Source organism: Alosa pseudoharengus, unplaced genomic scaffold, assembly GCF_046254945.1.
Source record: "Alosa pseudoharengus isolate Yale_2024_CS ecotype anadromous, Long Island Sound unplaced genomic scaffold, YU_APseudo_1.1 YU_APseudo_1.1_scf_14, whole genome shotgun sequence".
NCBI classification, from domain to species: Eukaryota; Metazoa; Chordata; class Actinopteri; order Clupeiformes; family Clupeidae; genus Alosa; species Alosa pseudoharengus.
Window position 1 is genome coordinate 26,086,571 of NW_027468609.1, and position 17,476 is coordinate 26,104,046.

General features: G+C 40.7%; 2 protein-coding genes across 3 annotated transcripts in view; both read right to left on the minus strand.

Annotated features, from left to right (window-relative positions):
• Positions 1 to 2,672, minus strand: part of fbn2 (fibrillin 2) — a 93,576-nt gene extending 90,904 nt beyond the window's left edge. Inside the window, exons 1-4 of the mRNA XM_076284374.1 lie at positions 2,277 to 2,672; positions 1,592 to 1,674; positions 977 to 1,075; positions 518 to 613 (exon numbers count right to left, since the gene is read on the minus strand). Of these exons, the coding sequence (XP_076140489.1) occupies positions 518 to 613; positions 977 to 1,075; positions 1,592 to 1,674; positions 2,277 to 2,449 (451 nt within the window). The 5' untranslated portion in view covers positions 2,450 to 2,672. The remainder of the gene's footprint in view (positions 1 to 517; positions 614 to 976; positions 1,076 to 1,591; positions 1,675 to 2,276) is intronic.
• A 1,355-nt stretch (positions 2,673 to 4,027) lies between these two features.
• LOC143123182 (long-chain fatty acid transport protein 3) lies at positions 4,028 to 16,796 on the minus strand. 2 transcript variants are annotated; one of them, XM_076284376.1, is made up of 10 exons: positions 16,262 to 16,796; positions 14,792 to 15,001; positions 13,124 to 13,282; positions 12,186 to 12,310; positions 11,710 to 11,904; positions 11,253 to 11,343; positions 10,638 to 10,836; positions 7,150 to 7,247; positions 6,669 to 6,799; positions 4,028 to 5,554 (listed from the first exon to the last, which is right to left on the minus strand). In XM_076284376.1, exons 1-10 carry the CDS (start codon positions 16,737 to 16,739, stop codon positions 5,378 to 5,380), a joined length of 1,863 nt encoding a protein of 620 aa, XP_076140491.1. In that variant the 5' UTR covers positions 16,740 to 16,796; the 3' UTR covers positions 4,028 to 5,377. The 2 variants fall into 2 exon arrangements, with proteins under 2 accessions (XP_076140491.1, XP_076140492.1); XM_076284377.1 differs by having other exon boundaries at positions 16,485 to 16,603.
• Positions 16,797 to 17,476: the final 680 nt, after the last annotated feature.

Below are 17,476 nucleotides of genomic sequence, written 5' to 3' on the forward strand. Positions count from 1 at the left end.
GGGGAGAGTCCGGTGGGGCCGAGGCCCCCACGGCAAGTGGAGAGGTGCTGAGAATTACGGGCCCCTGCGCTTTATGGCAGGGCAAGACCCCTGATGGAGGCGAGGGCCTTCGTCTCGGCGAGAGACTGACAAGTCGCGACCGCACCCTTAGGGGTCTATGGGGGTTATGGAAAAGCTTTTTAGAGTATTTGGAACATCTGAAGAGTGAATCTCAAACTATGACGTATGGAAACATATACAACATAAAATATTATACAGTATATAGACTAGCCCTGTCATTTTCAGTTGAGAGATGAGATGTGAGACCATCTAGGATAGACAGTTAGAATTCCAGAAGTGAAAAATCTAGAAAAACGGAAAAGTAAGTATTTAGTCTACTTTCCTCTTAGGAGTGACATTCTTCTTGACAGATTACTGCATGCCAGCTATAAGATAGATGTGTCTGCAGTTTATTGTGACACAGTGAATGGCCATTCAGCGTTTTGGGCAGTGAAAGATGGAGGGATGCTTCACTTACGTTGTCCACAATGGGCTCCTGTGTATCCCTTCGGGCACTGGCAGTGGTCTTCTGCGCAGGCTCCGCCATTCATACACCTGATACTGCACTGCTGAGCTGGACATACAGGGAGCAATGTCAAATAACAAAACTGAACGTCTAAAATGAAAGTCAATGTGGGAAACATTAAAAAAAGGAAATACAAGATAAGGCTTTATGCAATTTCAAACAAGAATGGGCTCTGCTCAAGATCTACGATCCTCATCACCGCAGAATGCAAAGCTTAGCATATTTTTATTTGTTTTTCGTCTGGATGATGTTCTGTTGAGTCAACAGTATTAATTTCCCATTCTCTAACTATGGGGATTCCAGTCAAATGACTCCAAAGGGGGATAAAAAAAAAAAGTCATAAGCGTGCTCTGTGGCTTCGTCTTAAGAAAGCAGTTTTCATGGGGTCGCTTAAGAAGGAGGAGGACTTACGGGATTTGGTCGCACAGGTTGGGGCAATGTGACCACTTGGACAAGTGCACATGTTGGGACGTGAGCAGAAACCATCTCCACAGCTGTTACGGCATATGGCTAGGAGGGGGGAAGAAGGGGACAAGACAACATCAACATCAAACGCAGAACATGTGTGAGCAATGACAGCTGGGAAGATAAGGTGTGGGGCTATTCAGGTCTAAGTCACAGGAGCACTTGAATTGTAATAAGAGCATGACAGCCAGCTAACCTTTATGGAAGCTGTTCGAGGAGACATTACTTTCTAGTAACCCATGTCTACAGTATATACATTTACCTGTACAAGACTACAGAGGGTTAATGGTTATCCTATATTTCTATGTAAAGGTACTATTTATTGTTACTCTAAGGTTTCTAATTAAACTGTAGCTTGAATAGTATGAATGGTATGTCACTTTGGATAAATGCATCAGTTAAAGAAATCTATGGCAATGTGATGTCTGGCAGTATGCATTCCATTTAGCCCCCCCCAAACTGCGCAAACATTGTTAGTTCTGAGCGCGGGGTGACATGGCACACTGACCAACTCATGGAGAGAGAGAGTTTGTTATAGACCACATCTGGTGCACTACTTACGCACGATACACTGGTTGCCCCCTGGCAACGTTTTCCAGCCTGGACAGCAGTAGGAATGGAAACGAGATCCACACACATTTGGTCTGTAAAACAGTTAGGATATGCCGTGTTGGTTACAAACTGACACATTAATCAACTAGGAATAGCCTTGAGGTTGAGTTTGAAGTACAGTAATTTATTGACAGCATCCTTGATACTGTCTTTTATGTGAGGTCAACACAAACAAATGGCGCCATGCAAAAAGAGTCAGGCAAGTGCTTCTACTTACATGGCTGAGTGCAATGCAGCAGAGGTAATACATAAATAATATGAACAACTGTTAATTATTCAACCCCTGGAAAACTGGACAGCACCAAACAATGACATTGAAAACTTTCATAAAACAACTTAGACCATGTAAATACACAGCCAACATTTAATTCTCCTGCCCATCTCATCAGGTGCTGTTCATCATACATATCCTTATTCTAATTATCTTAAATATATGATATTAAATTCAAAATTAACTATACGCACAGATCCCATACTTTGAACAAAAGTGCGACAGAAATGCTTAGATATATAGCACAGGATTTATTCGTTTCCAATGTGTTGAGTTATACTTGACAGGTAAATAGATGTAATGTATTAATTTACTGTCTCTCTAAGTCAGAAACTCCATCTGAAAAACTTTACCCAGTCTTACCCTGTTAGCGCATCTTGTTTTCCACGTCTGCGTACCCTGCTACTTGATGCAGAACCATCATATTGAGTCCTCCCGTGATTCTCAGGAATCTGTCCCATAACAGTATTCATCAAAATACCCAACAAACTCACATATCCGAGTACGAATGCCATGGTCCACTTTATCCACACCATGAATGTTTGTTTTAAATTTCAAATTGACCAATATTCAACTTGATACGCTACTAAAAAATCGTGCGTAAAAGTTCAACTGGCTAGAAAAAGTCCATTTTCTGTCAATAAATCCCAACGTAATAGGGTTTGCGAATGTACGACCGAAGTAAACAACAAAATAACGGCAAACATAAGATTTGCATTCCCTTCGTCAGAAAAATGTCCATCCAGCCATGGCAAGCAGTAAGTCTAAAATCCAGAGAGTGCAGATTCGGAAAAACTCTAACAACACAACAGCGGAAAAGAGCGGAGGTTCAAACGCGGTGGCTGCACAGTGCGTGGAGAAGAGGCTCCAGTGGTTGTGCGTGTGCTCCTGGTGTCAGATGGTGCGCAAGTCGCAGCAGTCAGCGTCCGCGGTGCACCTACAGGCTATGCTGATGGCTGGACAGACAAATACGTCCTCCCAGATAACTGACCCCTGGAGAATTCTCTACACGTGTCCGTCATGTTTATGTATGCACCGCAGTTGAGTGACGTACTTTTGACTTGTCCTTAAAGCAGCGTAGAAGGCGTTTTTTTATGGCACCGTATGTTGGGTAACATCCAAACCTCATTATAAAGAAATATGTAAGGCTGGACGTCAGGTAATTTAGGGCAAACAATTTCGAGAAATATACTGTAAATTCCGAGATAGGCTATCCGAAAAAATAATACTAAAACACAGAACGGTGTGGGTGGTCGGTAGTCTGATAGTTAACCCAGTTCACACTGCTGAATTCATCCACCCATACATTGCTCTTGCTGTATATAAACGGAATGTGTAATTTGCCCTTTTTTCACTGCGATCCGTTTTGCCAACCCTCTGGCATGTCTATAAAGCTAGGCTTCAAACATTTGGGTGGCTGTAGCCTACCCTGGGTTGAATTGAAGGTGCGCACCGAAAAAGCGCCTTTGAGCTACATCCTTACCATCTCTTAATTAGAAAGTCAACGGGAAGTGTTATATATGATTATAACGCGTCAAATAAACTGTGAGTGTAATTACACAACATTTCATTTAGCCTTCCCCCACCTTCTCATGTCATCCTAACATTAAGTCTTATACTTCACAGACACAGTCTGTGAAAACTATGTCTTTAGCTGACCTCTAGAGGACATGAGTGAAAAATGCATGACAGCCCACCAAATGAAACCCCAGTGTAACTCAAAGTACTGGAAGCCTAGAAAACAAAATCATTTTATATCTTTAACAAACAGGACATAAACTGGACCAAGGTAATAATACCAACATTGCATAGAATAGGTTTGTACCATATGCAATATTGACTTTGAAGGACATTAGGATATACTTTTTTTCCCATTCAAGTATAATTTTTGGAGCATCCATATCTCCAGTCAGTCCTGTCTCTATCCCCGGGTACACAGAACACATCATCTACCTATGGTAGATATAGCTAGCCGAAAAATGCAGATCTGCACCAAACAAACTCACAAATCTGAGCACATTTTTAAGTGTATAACTGCAAAATGTCTGCAGGTGCCTATAGCATAAATTACACAGAACTGTAGGCCTACACAGAAAACAAACTGGGCACAATAGTGTTTTTAAACAAGCAGTATTTTAATAGACATTACAGTCCAAGTAAATATTATCACATTAGATGTACTGTATGTCCATTTCATTTGTGTTTGCTGAGAATCAGATTTTCTCCTTGTCATGACCAACAGACTACATGGGCATTTACACAAATCTGTTATTTTCATACCACCCAAGCGGTTGAGAGCAAAAGCCTTAATTTCTCTTCCCATTAATATTGGGTACAGTCAAGACTACTTGTATTGCACACTTTTACAACTAAGTATTTCAATAACATAATGTTAGCTTGATAGCTTATATGGTCTATCGGCTAGTAAGGTGTATGCGCATCAGAATTCCACCCAAATGCCTCATAAAACTCAACACATCCACCTACCTTTACACCTACCTCTGTTAGGTATAAAATATGCAATACCCAAACAATGGGATCGTTGTCTGTAATCTTAAAACCATTTTGACAAAATTTAGTCAAATTTCATTCCTTTACATTAGCTCTGGAATATCTTCACTTTAGGTTTTGGACAGAAAGGCTTTGGGTACTACTATACACTCATAGCATATTCAGGATTTGCACACTGCTAGCACACTGTCTTAATATCGATATTGATTGAGTTTATATTACTGTCAATAATTAAAAAACAAATCCACCATGACACAAACTGGACGTAAGGGTGTTTCTATCAAAACCATAATCTTATTAACTGCTAAACATGTCTGATATTTTTTTTAATATAAAATCTAAGATGCTATATGCTACATACATATAGCAACACACAATCACAACACATAACATAAAATGAATATACCTGTAATGTAGTGTTTTAAATGCTGAATGCCATTTCACTGAAATGTATCTGATGTACTGAAGCCTGAGATTTGAAATCAGTGCAGATGACCAAAACAGACGAACCAGTGTGTCTGGAGTGATTGTGTCCACCAAGCCATGTTCATGCTCCTGAACATGCCACTGTCACTATATAAGTAACAATCACTTTAGATCGCTTGAATCAAAAGGATTCAAAAGTTCTCCGAAAGGGTCAAAGCTATGTGCTCAAAAAGAGACCAACAGTCTGTCAGTTTGAAGCACATGCATGTAACTTTCCGAAGGAATGTATGAAATGCCTACTTTAAAGACTATTTCATATAATGTTGCACAAAAAAAAAAATAACATTGCAGTTGAACAAGAATAGCCATATCCACTCTAGTCACTTGTTAGCGGATTCTCAATGAGTATTGAATGCGAACAGTGAAAACACTGCCCTCTGTCTGTAAAAAGGTGATTCAGAATAGTACTTGACTACTATTGGCTGAGGAATGTCTCTTTGTTTGTTACCACTTCCATGTCTTGTGGGCTACAGTCGTATCTTGCCTGAGAGAATGTCATCAAATACAGCTTGAGTGAGAGGCATGTAGTCCTTCTGGGAACTGTCCAGGAAGTAGAGTGGGTCTTGGACAGTCTCAGGATTAAATCCTTCCTGGACAAGTTTCCCCTTCTGCTGCTTGAAAGTCTCTGTGACATCTATGGATGTCTGAGGATGGCATGGGAACAGAAAAGAGATCAGGACATGTTCCCATCTGGATTGTTTATAGTGTGACACCGCAGCATCTGTAAAACTTCATGCTGCCACCAGAAAATGTTACTTCAACTAAAGTACCGGTAAAACATTTAGAGAATGCTACAGCTAACCAAACACCTGCAACTGAAAGGGATATTAATGTCCACCAATAAGTTCAAACAGGGATTCCCAAACTGTGGTACGTGTACCACCGGTGGTAAGCTTCCACTAGGGGGTACATGAGATGAAAAGACCTGCTTGAAGCTGGCCCCCCATGTTATTCAAAAATGATTAAAAACACTGCTATTCGTTTGTGCTATGTTTGTGCCAGTTTGTGCCGTAAAAATGACCGTTTGTGCTGTTAAAGGTTTTAGGTAATTAAACTTTACATTTTCTGGCCAGTGACGTCACTCAGCCCCCCATACTTGTCCAAATTTCCCCAAAATAGTCTCAATCATTTGTGCTACGTTTGTGCTCATTTGTGCCGTTAAAAGTAACATTTGTGCTACTATGTTATTAAAGATATTCCATGTTATTTGTTACGCGTGTGACGTCATCCAGCCCCCCATCAATGTCTAAATCTTCCCAAAATGGTCTCAATCATTTGTGCTAGGTTTGTGCCGATTTGTGCCGTCAAAAGAAACATTTGTGCTACTATGTTTTCTAAGTTATTATGGTCTATTTATTACTCGCGTGACGTCACCAGCCCCCCATCAATGTCCAAAGGTGTTCAAAATGATAAGCCTATGTTCTCTTTGTTCTTTGTGTTTCATAATGTTGCTCTCCACACTGTTTTTTAGTGTGAGAGCTCATAGACCAGTTGCACATTTTGATTTTGTTATTTGTTATCATATAGGGCGGCTAATTAAACATGATGCCTAGAATGCGTCAATGGAATGTGTTAATGTTTTTTATGTGTCAGATGGTGGGGGTGGTAAACGGGGAAAAAAGTTTGGGAACCGCTGAGTTAAACCATAACATACTAGTTACCACTGACTAAGAAATGTATTAGATAAAAACATTAAAAGACTATGACTTTACATTATTAAAATACATATTGCAGCTATGAATGATTTTCTGCATTTACCTCCACTCTTAGAAACCATGGCCATGCGTATGCTGGAAGATTCTGAACCAAATGGCTGTAGAATCTCCTACCATCCAGTTTTTGGTCGGGCTTCAGGACAATGGCTGCCATACCTGCTCTGCCTTCATATCCTATTATTGAAAAAAGAAACATTAAATCTTCTCTATCTCAAGATACTGATAGAAAAGGAATGACAAAGGCATACCACATGTAATGTGTGACTTAAACCTTTCATGTTTTGGTAGAAATGTGTGTAAGACTGGAAATGTGTTTTGCTAAAACAGCTGTCTTCTACAGGTAGTTTTCTATGCTATTTTACTCCACTGGGTCTTACATGACAACTTAACACCTTTGCAAAAACAGTGCATTCAGACAGAATTAAAACTAAAGATGAATTTAGCACAAAAGACAATCTGTTGAGTGAACACTACAAAAACAGAGGATATTGGCTACTGGTCTTTAAAAGGCTGGTTTTACACACCTGGCACTGACACGCCGTAGACATTCACATCCTGCACAAAGTCCAGACCTCCCAGGATCTCGGACACCTCAGTTGTAGCAACGTTCTCACCTTTCCATCTGAAGGACACACAAGGACGGCCCAGTCAGCCCACACAGGTCCAACATTCAATACCTCTTAATCGCCTCTGGCTACATTTTACAAGAACTAAGTTCTATTAATTTCACATTCATAGGAACAATTTCTGATGTTGCACAACTCTTTCAGGGGAAAAGTTCATATTTTCTTAGCAGCACTACACCATAAACTGATTATTTCCTCTGATATGGTTGGCGCAGTTTCTCTGTTTGAAGCCCACAGCTTCTCTGATTCCAAAGCTTAATGGAGATCTTATGCTTGGCTGCTCGTCCACTAGCTCTGTGTCCTTCACCACTAGATGGTGCTGATAGTCAGGGTTAGAGTGAGGGGACGACAGTGTGAGGGGAAACAGCTGAGTGTAGCACTGCTTCTCTTGGGGGAAAAGAGGGAGTATGAGGAGACAGAGAAACAATCCATGCACTGCCCTAATTCACTATTCGCTATATTCCCAAAGTGACAGCACAGGCTAAGACCAAGAAGACAGACAGAGCGAGAACAGAAAACAACTCTGTGTTCGTGCGGATTTCATTTTTAGTTTCATTTCTTGAGATATATGAACAAATGACCTCTTTTTTTTGTTCTTATTCCACGGGTTGTTCTTATTTGTTCTTATTTTGTTAGTAACCACGGATTTCTGGAATGATTATTTTAAAACAAAAACATTTATGTTTGATAAACATAAAAAATATGAAGATTGGATAATTACATTTGTGGGCTAAAGGGCTATTGATCCCAGCTAAGAATATAAAAAATGTTCGGATGATATTGCATGCTTTCAGCTGCTGAGTGGCTTCCAGGGTGCTTTTATGCTCTATCCAATGCTTCGGCATGTGACAAGGTATTTGCACACAACACCACACCTTCCCTTACATACTGTAGTGTTTAGAGGGCTAACAACAAACACGTGTGGTTTTAATCATTCACACCAGGACATGTACTGTATATCTTAATAGTAATAATGTTTGGTGCATCCAGAGTTGATATAATTAGTTTAGTCTGTGATTGTTTGTGGCCTCTATTCTTACAAATGGCAACAACAAAAAAGAACAGAACAGAAATTTAAGAAAAAACACAAGACATCTAAGAGAATGCTGGCTGGTTACAAACGAGTCATACCCTTACATGCATACATGCATATATGTATATATATATATATATATATATATATATATATATATATATATATATATATATATACACACACACTTTCTCAGTTCTGTCAGAAAACAAATGCTACAACACCAGCCTCTCAATAGTAGAAGCACCAAAAAAACCTCTTGAACTCATTCTTGAGGAATTTTTAATGCAGTGCTCTTCAAATCCACATCCTCTCCACAAATCACCGTGCTGTACTCATACGTCACCTAATCGGCACGCAGTTTCTGCGTCACACCATCAGCGCTCGCTACCTGCCAGACAGCCAGAAGACAAACGACCACATTGTGACCCTGCACTCCCAGACTCCTCGCTTAGACGCAAGCTTTTGACCCAATGGCAGGGCTTCACTAATGAACCTATTGTCTCTTTAATCTTCTCGTCATGGTAACCGGTTCCAATGGAGCCCCTTCAACTAGGAACGGCGGGGTGGAGGGGGGCCAAGGCCAAACTATCGAGTCCTCTAGGCTGTAATTGGAGCTTTTTCCCCTCATCACACACACACACACACACACACACACACACACAGGCGCGCACACATGCACACACACACACACACACCCTTCCTTAGCCACTTTAAGAGGGTGGGGGTCCTGCGTCACTGCGTCTGGGTGGTTTTTGTGAATGGCTGCGGTGGCCTGGTTTCTTGGCCTCTTTCAGTTGCCCCTGCCAATGCCGTTTAGTCCAAGCCAACACTTCTTCCGCTAGGGTGCCAACAGCCAGCAGGGACCAAAAAAAAAAAAACCCAGCTCTCTCTTGGGTGAGTTTTCTTCTTTGTGTGCTCTGCTACAACTTAGATGGTGTTAATTCATATGGGTATTGAGTCTAGGGAGCCACAGCAGGGGGAGAGTGGCTACTGGAAGGTGGCAGGAATGTCGGCGGCTGTGACGAATGGCACGGCCGGAGCATCAATCTCTGCCAGCATGCCAGAGCAGTTGGGGGCTCAACAATGGGGAGGGTCACCCGAGGCCGAGGGTGGCAATGTAGAGAGGGGGCGCACAATGAGGGAAAAGGGGGCACAACATGCAAAATGTCCACCCTGGGAAATATATGGGCCTTCATGGGAGGGAGGGATGGAGAGATTAAGGGAAAGGAGGGAGAGTGAAATGGCAGATACAGATGAGAGTTGTTCAGAGGAGAGGAGAGATGAGAGAGAGAGAGAGAGAAGAGGAGAGACGAAGGAAGAAGAGCTTGAACAGAGATCACTTGGTCACCTGTTTAAACACTCACTGCTCTCTGGACTACTACACCGCAGAGTGGATACTATAAAATATCTGTTTCACTCACAAAATATATATGCAGACATGTAGTGGAGGACTGGTGGGAAATTTAGTTTGAGAAATTATTCTACCAGCACAGAGCCTTCCTAAACTGAGAAAATCCACTCTAGCCATCTGGAATTCTGGATCTCATTTTAAACCCTCTATACAACGTGTTTCTGATTTAATATTCTATCCAAAATTTCAATCTGAATAATCTGTAAAGATATTGCTTTTCTGTTCAATAGGTACTCTGTCCTGAAATCACTTCCAAGACAAGAACGTTCAAATGGTATATCAATTAATACAGACTTACTGTAAGTTCTTCTGCAGCTGTATGTAGACCATGCAATGAATTTCTCCAGCGTTGGACCATTTGAAAAGTACTCTGGTTTATGTAAACCCTATAATTATCAGTGTACATGCAGTCTCCAGTATGTCAAATTCTCTTTAAGGCATTCATAAAAGTAAGCAGTCTCTGAGAAGATCTCTTATAAAACAGATCTTAGAACTAGATTGAGTGAAGGGGAAACCAAATCAATTAAAGTAGAAAATGTAAATTTTTGGAGCTCTATCAAGAGCTACAGTATCAAACAAAGAAATATTATGGCTGTTGAGAGTATCCTGAAACAGAGGAAAGCACTGGATTTGTTGGGAGAGCTTTTGCTGTCAAATTGAAAGCCCTGCTTAGTGGTTTTGGTTACTTTGAAACCCCACAGGCCCTGGTCAGGCATGAATAGGATTCTCCGTTTCTAACCTGACCATGGGGCAATTTGTGGTCAGTGACATCAAAGACTTGAATAATACTGAGAAATAGGCATGAGAGCAAGCTTGTGTGTACAATATTACATAATAACCAGTCAACAGCGGACTTGCATCAAGGAGGCTTTGAGTACCCTACACTGAGGTGCGTATTTCATCAATATCCCAAAAGAACAAATGAAAAATAAACTGTACCTGAATGTGTCTCCAATGCGGTCTCGGAAGTGCACAAAATCCCTGTGGTCCTGCAGCATCAGGTCACCAGTGTTGAAGTACACATCCCCTTCCTGGAAGACATTCCGGAGCAGTTTCCTCTCGGACATCTCCTTGTTGCCGGCGTACCCCAGGAAAGGGTTCATGCCAGAGACAGGGGCCACAAGAATACCAGTTTCCCCTTAAAACAGCAGATGACGCAGTAAGTGACAGGACCATCTCTGGTTGTTTGGTTTGACCGATTTCACATCACTACTAGGCTAATATTTGTCTGCACTCTTTCAGCCCATAGCAACTGTCATTTATGTTCAAGATCTTTAACTTGAAGAAATCCGTATGCAGTGATAGGGGACCATCATATTATAGACGTATTATAGACAGAGCCATCTACAAGTTGTAATTTCACTGAACAGTGGTCACTTATGTCTCAAACCACCTACTTGCATACTTCAAATACTTAGTTTAAGTATATAGTGCAGATACTGGGACAATACTAACCATCGAAAAGTGGGCACAATGCAAGTAAGCGCTCAGTGCACACTAGCAGTGTGATGACGGAAGTATGCGGTTTCAGACACAGCCAAGATCTCTACTCACCTTTCTTTGCTCTTATGCATCTTCCTGATTCTGTGCGGATTGGCTCATATGTGTTGGGATCACACTTCAGGAAGTCAAAGGGCGAGTTCCTCTGGGAATAACCGTATATGCACGGTCACACAGCAATGTACACAATATGATTAATATGAATATGCTTAAAATGAATCATTCAGCAAATATATACTGTAAGTATTGTAAAATGCTACAAAATCATTAACGTAATTCAGTACATGACAAAAACCCATAGACTGAAGACCATATTTTGTTTATGTTTATATTTTTCCCAATGTGACATTTTTATTCAAAAACATTTTTGTTTTCCAGTAAAGACTAGACAAGAAGTGTACATTTAGCTACAAACATAGCTTTTTGGTCAAATCCAAAGAAGGGTGTGTACCCAAAGTCAGGATCTGATGCAAGCGAAAGCCGTGGGAGCAGAAAACCACCTCAGACTTACCTTGTTGAAATAACTTGCACGGCCAATGGGTCCGATTTCATTAGTGTAGTTGAGGAAGCCAATGCTGGCCTCGGTCATACCATAGGCCTCACGGATATGGATTTTGCCAAAGCGCTTGGCGAATTCTCTCCAAACATCAGCTCGCAGGCCACTCCCCGCTGCTATTCGGACTTGGTGCGCAGTCTCTTCAGCGGTCTAACAGGGATTATAACCAGATTAGTAATATCAGAATGCAGATTAGATTTAAATCCAGCTACTCATACAGTAGAAGTGTGTGATACTGATGGAGATTTCAAGGGAGAAAAGCAGCACAAGCCAAGCAAGTGTTATTTTATTTAGTTGAATTTCAATTTGACTGTATTGTTGAAATTATTCTAACTACAAATTGAAGTACTAGACATAGCATGAATATAAAAAGGAGTAAGTCTGTTTGCTTTCTGAAATAAGGAGTACATCATGAGAAGTTTGTGATTTACCTTAGGCTGATTGATCAGGTACCGACAGAGCTCTCCGATGTACTGGAAGACAGTCACATTGTATTTCTGGCAGTCTTTCCAAAACTGCCTTGCAGAGAATTTTTTCTTGAGTATGCAAGTGGCTCCTGTGGGAGAAATAAACAGGTTTGTTTTGTTTTTATCATCACTTTTTACCACCAATTAGGAGTAGTGAGGATCTATGTGAAACCTTCCCAAAATTTTTTAATTATTTATTACATAATTACTATATATATACTAATATTGTATGATTTTTTTTGTATATGTTAACATATTACATATATAACAAAGATTTTCACAAACCACCTCAATCCAACTGGGTAGGTTCCATGTGTTTTTACTCATACTGTAGATGCTTGCTCAAAACAATGCATTTTTACAGTCTCTGCTCTGCCTGCAAGTCATGCCTTGAAATGTAGCTATCAGACAACCACTACAACCGGGGCATGCTTGGGCATTTCCAGGAATTGTGCAACTTGGACTTGTTTTTTTCCCCTCTAAAGCGGTAGCTAAAAATATCCTATAGTGAGAGTACACAGCCAACTTTTTATAGGGTTGTAGGTTAAGCTGAATTCGATGCCATGGGAAAGAAGCACCTCTCTAAAACTACACAAAGTCTTTGTTCAAATCAATGTTTTACTTTTAACAACACATACTGCCCAAAAAGAGCTTTCAAAGAAAGAAAAGCTTAATTCTTCAAAGCACATTGTTTTGAGTTTTGATTATCTCGCATGTGATTCTGCAACGAGTATTTGTGAAGTTTTGGATTCTAATTTTTAAGACATAGACAGTCTGTGGATAGTCTGTGGATAGCTACAAAGACAATATTCCAGATGCTCTTAGTGTTTAGCCATGTCAATGTTTTCAACCATTATTTTACCAAAGCGCTTGATCTTTCTTCAAAATGCGTTATTCCTTACCAAGCTCGATGCAACCCCCAATGCCAAGAAGGGAGGCAGACATGTGGTAAAGGGGGAGTGTGACATAGATATTGTCATTGGCTGCAGCTCCACATAAACGCAGGAAACTCATGCACATCACCGCTTTGATGTGACTCACACGGGCAGCCTTAGGGAGACCTGAGGAAATAACAACAGAAAGTTCCGCTGAATGAGGACACATAAAAGCCTCTTATAAATGCTACAGAGTGAGTTTAGAAGAGTGTACTCTACGGGCTAACTGATGAAGGACTTACAGTTTAAATGTAGGCCTACACATTGGAGTAAAATTATATGATTTGAATGAATGACAAAAAAAACACACAAAAAAAAACCGGCTAACGATACGATCAGTCGTTTGGCGAGGCAGCCTTTAGTGATAGTGCTCCAACTGCATGGAACGAGCAGCAGAAACACTTAAAACAGGAGCTTTTCATCTCATTACTTGTAAGGCATTTCTTAATCAATTCTATGACTCTGTCGGTTCTTCTATTCAAATTTGATATTGTTTCACTTTCATTTTTGCATTTCGATTTTTATATTGTTGTCATTGCTGTTTTCCCGTTGGTCAATGTTGTCTTTTGTCTTTTTGCGTGCTGCCTTCTTGGCCAGGGCCCATTTGATAAAGAGATAGTGAAATAAGTGTACACTGGAGTACAACTAGGATTTAAATTAACAACAAACACAAAATAAAAACCAGCATTACTATTACTACTACTACTACCACTACCATTAAGTTATTTCCAACCATGCCTTGAGCAGATCAGATAAGACAGCAAAATCAGCTTTTATGGTCAAAATAACAGTGTCTAAAATGACCAACAGCACCAGGAGCACTTACATTCACACATGGCTATTTATTGTATTCCTGTCAAATCCGCCTTGATTTTGGGAGCCCAGTGCCATGTGGGAAACTGGCACTGGAGACAAAAGGAAGTGGCCATGCTGTTAATCCAGAACACATTTACCCCTTCATAAAACCAAGTGGATTGTTTCTGACATGGCAAATTACAGCTCTCTAAGGATGCTGGTTCGCCTCGCGACAGCACATTGAGTGACTTATATGGGTGTTGAGCAAAGCTGTTAAAAGTGTCCTTTCTCTGTGCCAGACTTTAGTAATTGTGAGACAGATGTGTTTAATGCATGTTTTACGCACATGCTAAGCATGCATAACTTTGCTGGAACTCTCTGTGGGGCCTGCAAGATGTTGCTGGGATTTTGCAGGCAAGGGTGTCAACACCATTTGAATTTGCAGTACATTACACAATTCGAAACATCCAGAAAAAAAACACCACTGTACTGCTAAATATTAGTTTTCCAGACAGGACTTCTCATTAGTGTAAGAGAAACTGACCACCGTGTATGTTAGCATTTTGTTAGATTCAAACCCTATCACAGTCCATGGATATCTGGATGAACTACAAACCATGAGTCCATTCCTTCAAACCAAAAACCAAAAAAACATTATGGGCATTTCAGTGGCTTAATTTCCCCTGGCACTTTAATTAGTTGAATGAAGAGGGTAAAACAAGGCAGTATAACTGCCAGAGGTGTGGGCAATGGCCAAAGGCCAAATGACTGTGAGTGCTTCCCTCAGAAGGAGGGACTAAACACTGTCTAGCGGGTTTGGAACTTTGGATGCTGGCCTACCTGTGGTTCCCGAGGTGAAGATGAAGAGGAAGTTTGACATGAGCGTAGCCATGGTCTTTTCCGAGGGCGGCTGGGCTTCACCCGAAGCCTCTTCCACTTTGTCCAGTAACGTGCGCAAACCCTCCACCGACGAGCTGTTGTCTGTAACCCACAGCTCAATCCCATTGTCCTTCAGGCTAGATAGTACATCTTTTCGGGAGCTAACCAAATCTGAGAAAAGAGGAAGACGTAGCCTACTTACGATTTTGTCAAAATACCCAATAAAGATGTTTTTTGCCCATTCTAATGCACTCTTGGGAGTCGGGACAGAATGACAACACAGGGGGGAAGAGACATTACTCTGGGGGAAAACGAGTGAGGCAAGTTCAGTATAGACCCTTTCAAGAGAGTTCCATTATCAGCATCATAGTTGGCCCCACAAGGCTTCCGTTTTAACATTCCATATGTTATTTTAATGCAGAGGAAGTAGATTGGGACCCAAATAGAACGTTCAAGCATTGTTTTTGTTTTTATTGCTGAAAGGGTCTAGGCCTACTATGTAATGAGTAAATTGGAGTATTTTGAACCCTGGAATAAGTGCAATGGACACTGCGTAGAGGGTCTCTTACTCTGGCCAGAAGTAAATTACCTCTGGTTGAACACACCCTACTCTGATCTCCAGTGTAATTCAAACACACCTTTTAAAAGTTAAAGGAACACTATACAACATTTTCACCTATGCAACGTTTACCAAGCCAATTTGATGGTAAACGAATCGTTCACCTAGCATAGCATAGACGTAGCGAGTCGCTACCGAGAAAACCAGACATGGGGCCCTAAACGTGTAGCCTACCTTTAACCCCAGATATCACCTCATAGATGGTGTGAAGTATGATAAGAATAGGAACAAATTCCAACGAGGACACTTGACATAAGTTAGCCTATATCATGGAAATTATCTTCTGAGCATAAAATAAGTGATAGGCCCTATTGAATGATATCAGGAAACAGATGGCTATCCATAACTTTTGTCTTAGGACTGCTGGCTTACATTATTCACATCACATATTTGCAATTAGGCCATTTGTTATAAATATATGCGTGCTGCTTGTAGCCTAGGCCTACTCTATGGAAATGTAGGCTGTTGTTTGCAACATCTGTAGCGTAAACGTTAGTGTAAAAAATCCTGATTGCGCAACCCGATAATTAAAGAGGAATATAATACGACAAATATGCTACAAGAACGATGTCAGCTTGGAATAACCTAAAATGACTACCGACATATAGATAACTCGTAGCACATGATTTAACAGACCTGTACAAATGTCATTTTCATAGGCTGCAACTTGCGACACGTTAGATACGTGGAGCACTATTTACATGATTGACAACTGGCTAACACTACCTTGGTTTGAACCAGAGGGAGTAGAACCAGCCCTGCGTCACATATGCAAGCTATAGGCTATGCAAGCGCAAGTTAATGTCGTATACCTGAGCCTACGACGAGTGTGTTTGCCCCACAGCTCTGAAAACAGTGAAGAAAAGACTTGGATTTGATGTTAAAATTGAGGAACGCGACCTCACAGCCCAGTTTGCACAGTCCAAACCAAACGCATATGAAATCTGGTTCATTGCTCATCAAAAGTGCAACAATGTCTCCTTGTTTCAATCCTCCCTCGTTTTTAAACACGTTTGCAAATTTGTTGCTCCTTACATCAACGTCCTGGTAAGTCAGAACTTGACTCTCAAAAACGATGAACGGTTTGCCAGGAGTTGTCCTTGTCTGGTTAACAAAACAGTCGAGATAGGTGATAACCCCGCTCTTCATCCGTGACTTCACGGCCACCCCGACCTTTCGTAGTTTTAAGTAATACATCAAGTCATCCCAAAAGTAAGGGTAAAACATCCGTTGAAAAGCCAGGAGCGTCAATAATCCAGTTGCAGTGGTAGTAAGCACCCAAGTCAACATTATGTTTGTACAAGGAGGGAACGCCTCAGCCGCTTACTACTCAGTAAAAGTTTGAAGCTTTACCCCTATATTTAAATGCCTGCACGTGCACCGCGCATGCTCAAGATGGAGTAAGCTTTTTTAATTTCATACCAGCGGTCCATTGGCCAAAATCTGCAAGTGTCAAAACTTTCTTCTTGAAGTGATCAACTTAATTCTTGTTGATAATTAGTCAAATTTGTCTATCACAATTTTACTAATGACAAAAAGTGATTTGTTATTATAACAAATGCAATAGGCTTATATTTGCTGAATCTCAGTTAGCAGTTATGTAGCCTATGACATAGCCTACACTGAGGGTCAAATTCTCTCACTTGTTTACATTTGCATCAACCTGAGCATCATTCCAAATGTCTCATATCCAATAGTCCTGATATATCACAAGTAATTTCGAAAGATGGCCTACTGAAATAATATAACAATGCCCATAACCCAAATTAATCAATCATATTTTGCCTTTCATCTCCCACTAAATTATACAAACAATAAACAAAGTACAGAGTATACAACCCATTGAAAATTAAACAACTCCTCCTGTGTTGTCCTGCTGGGCTACAGTATTGCTCCAACTTCTCTAACTCACTCATATTCCTTGTAATTATGCTGTACGACTGTCTGCTATTACCCATGACCTATGGCACAGATCTATTTTAGTGAACTCAGGGGTATCTGTACATAAGCTTTTTGTGAATAACAAG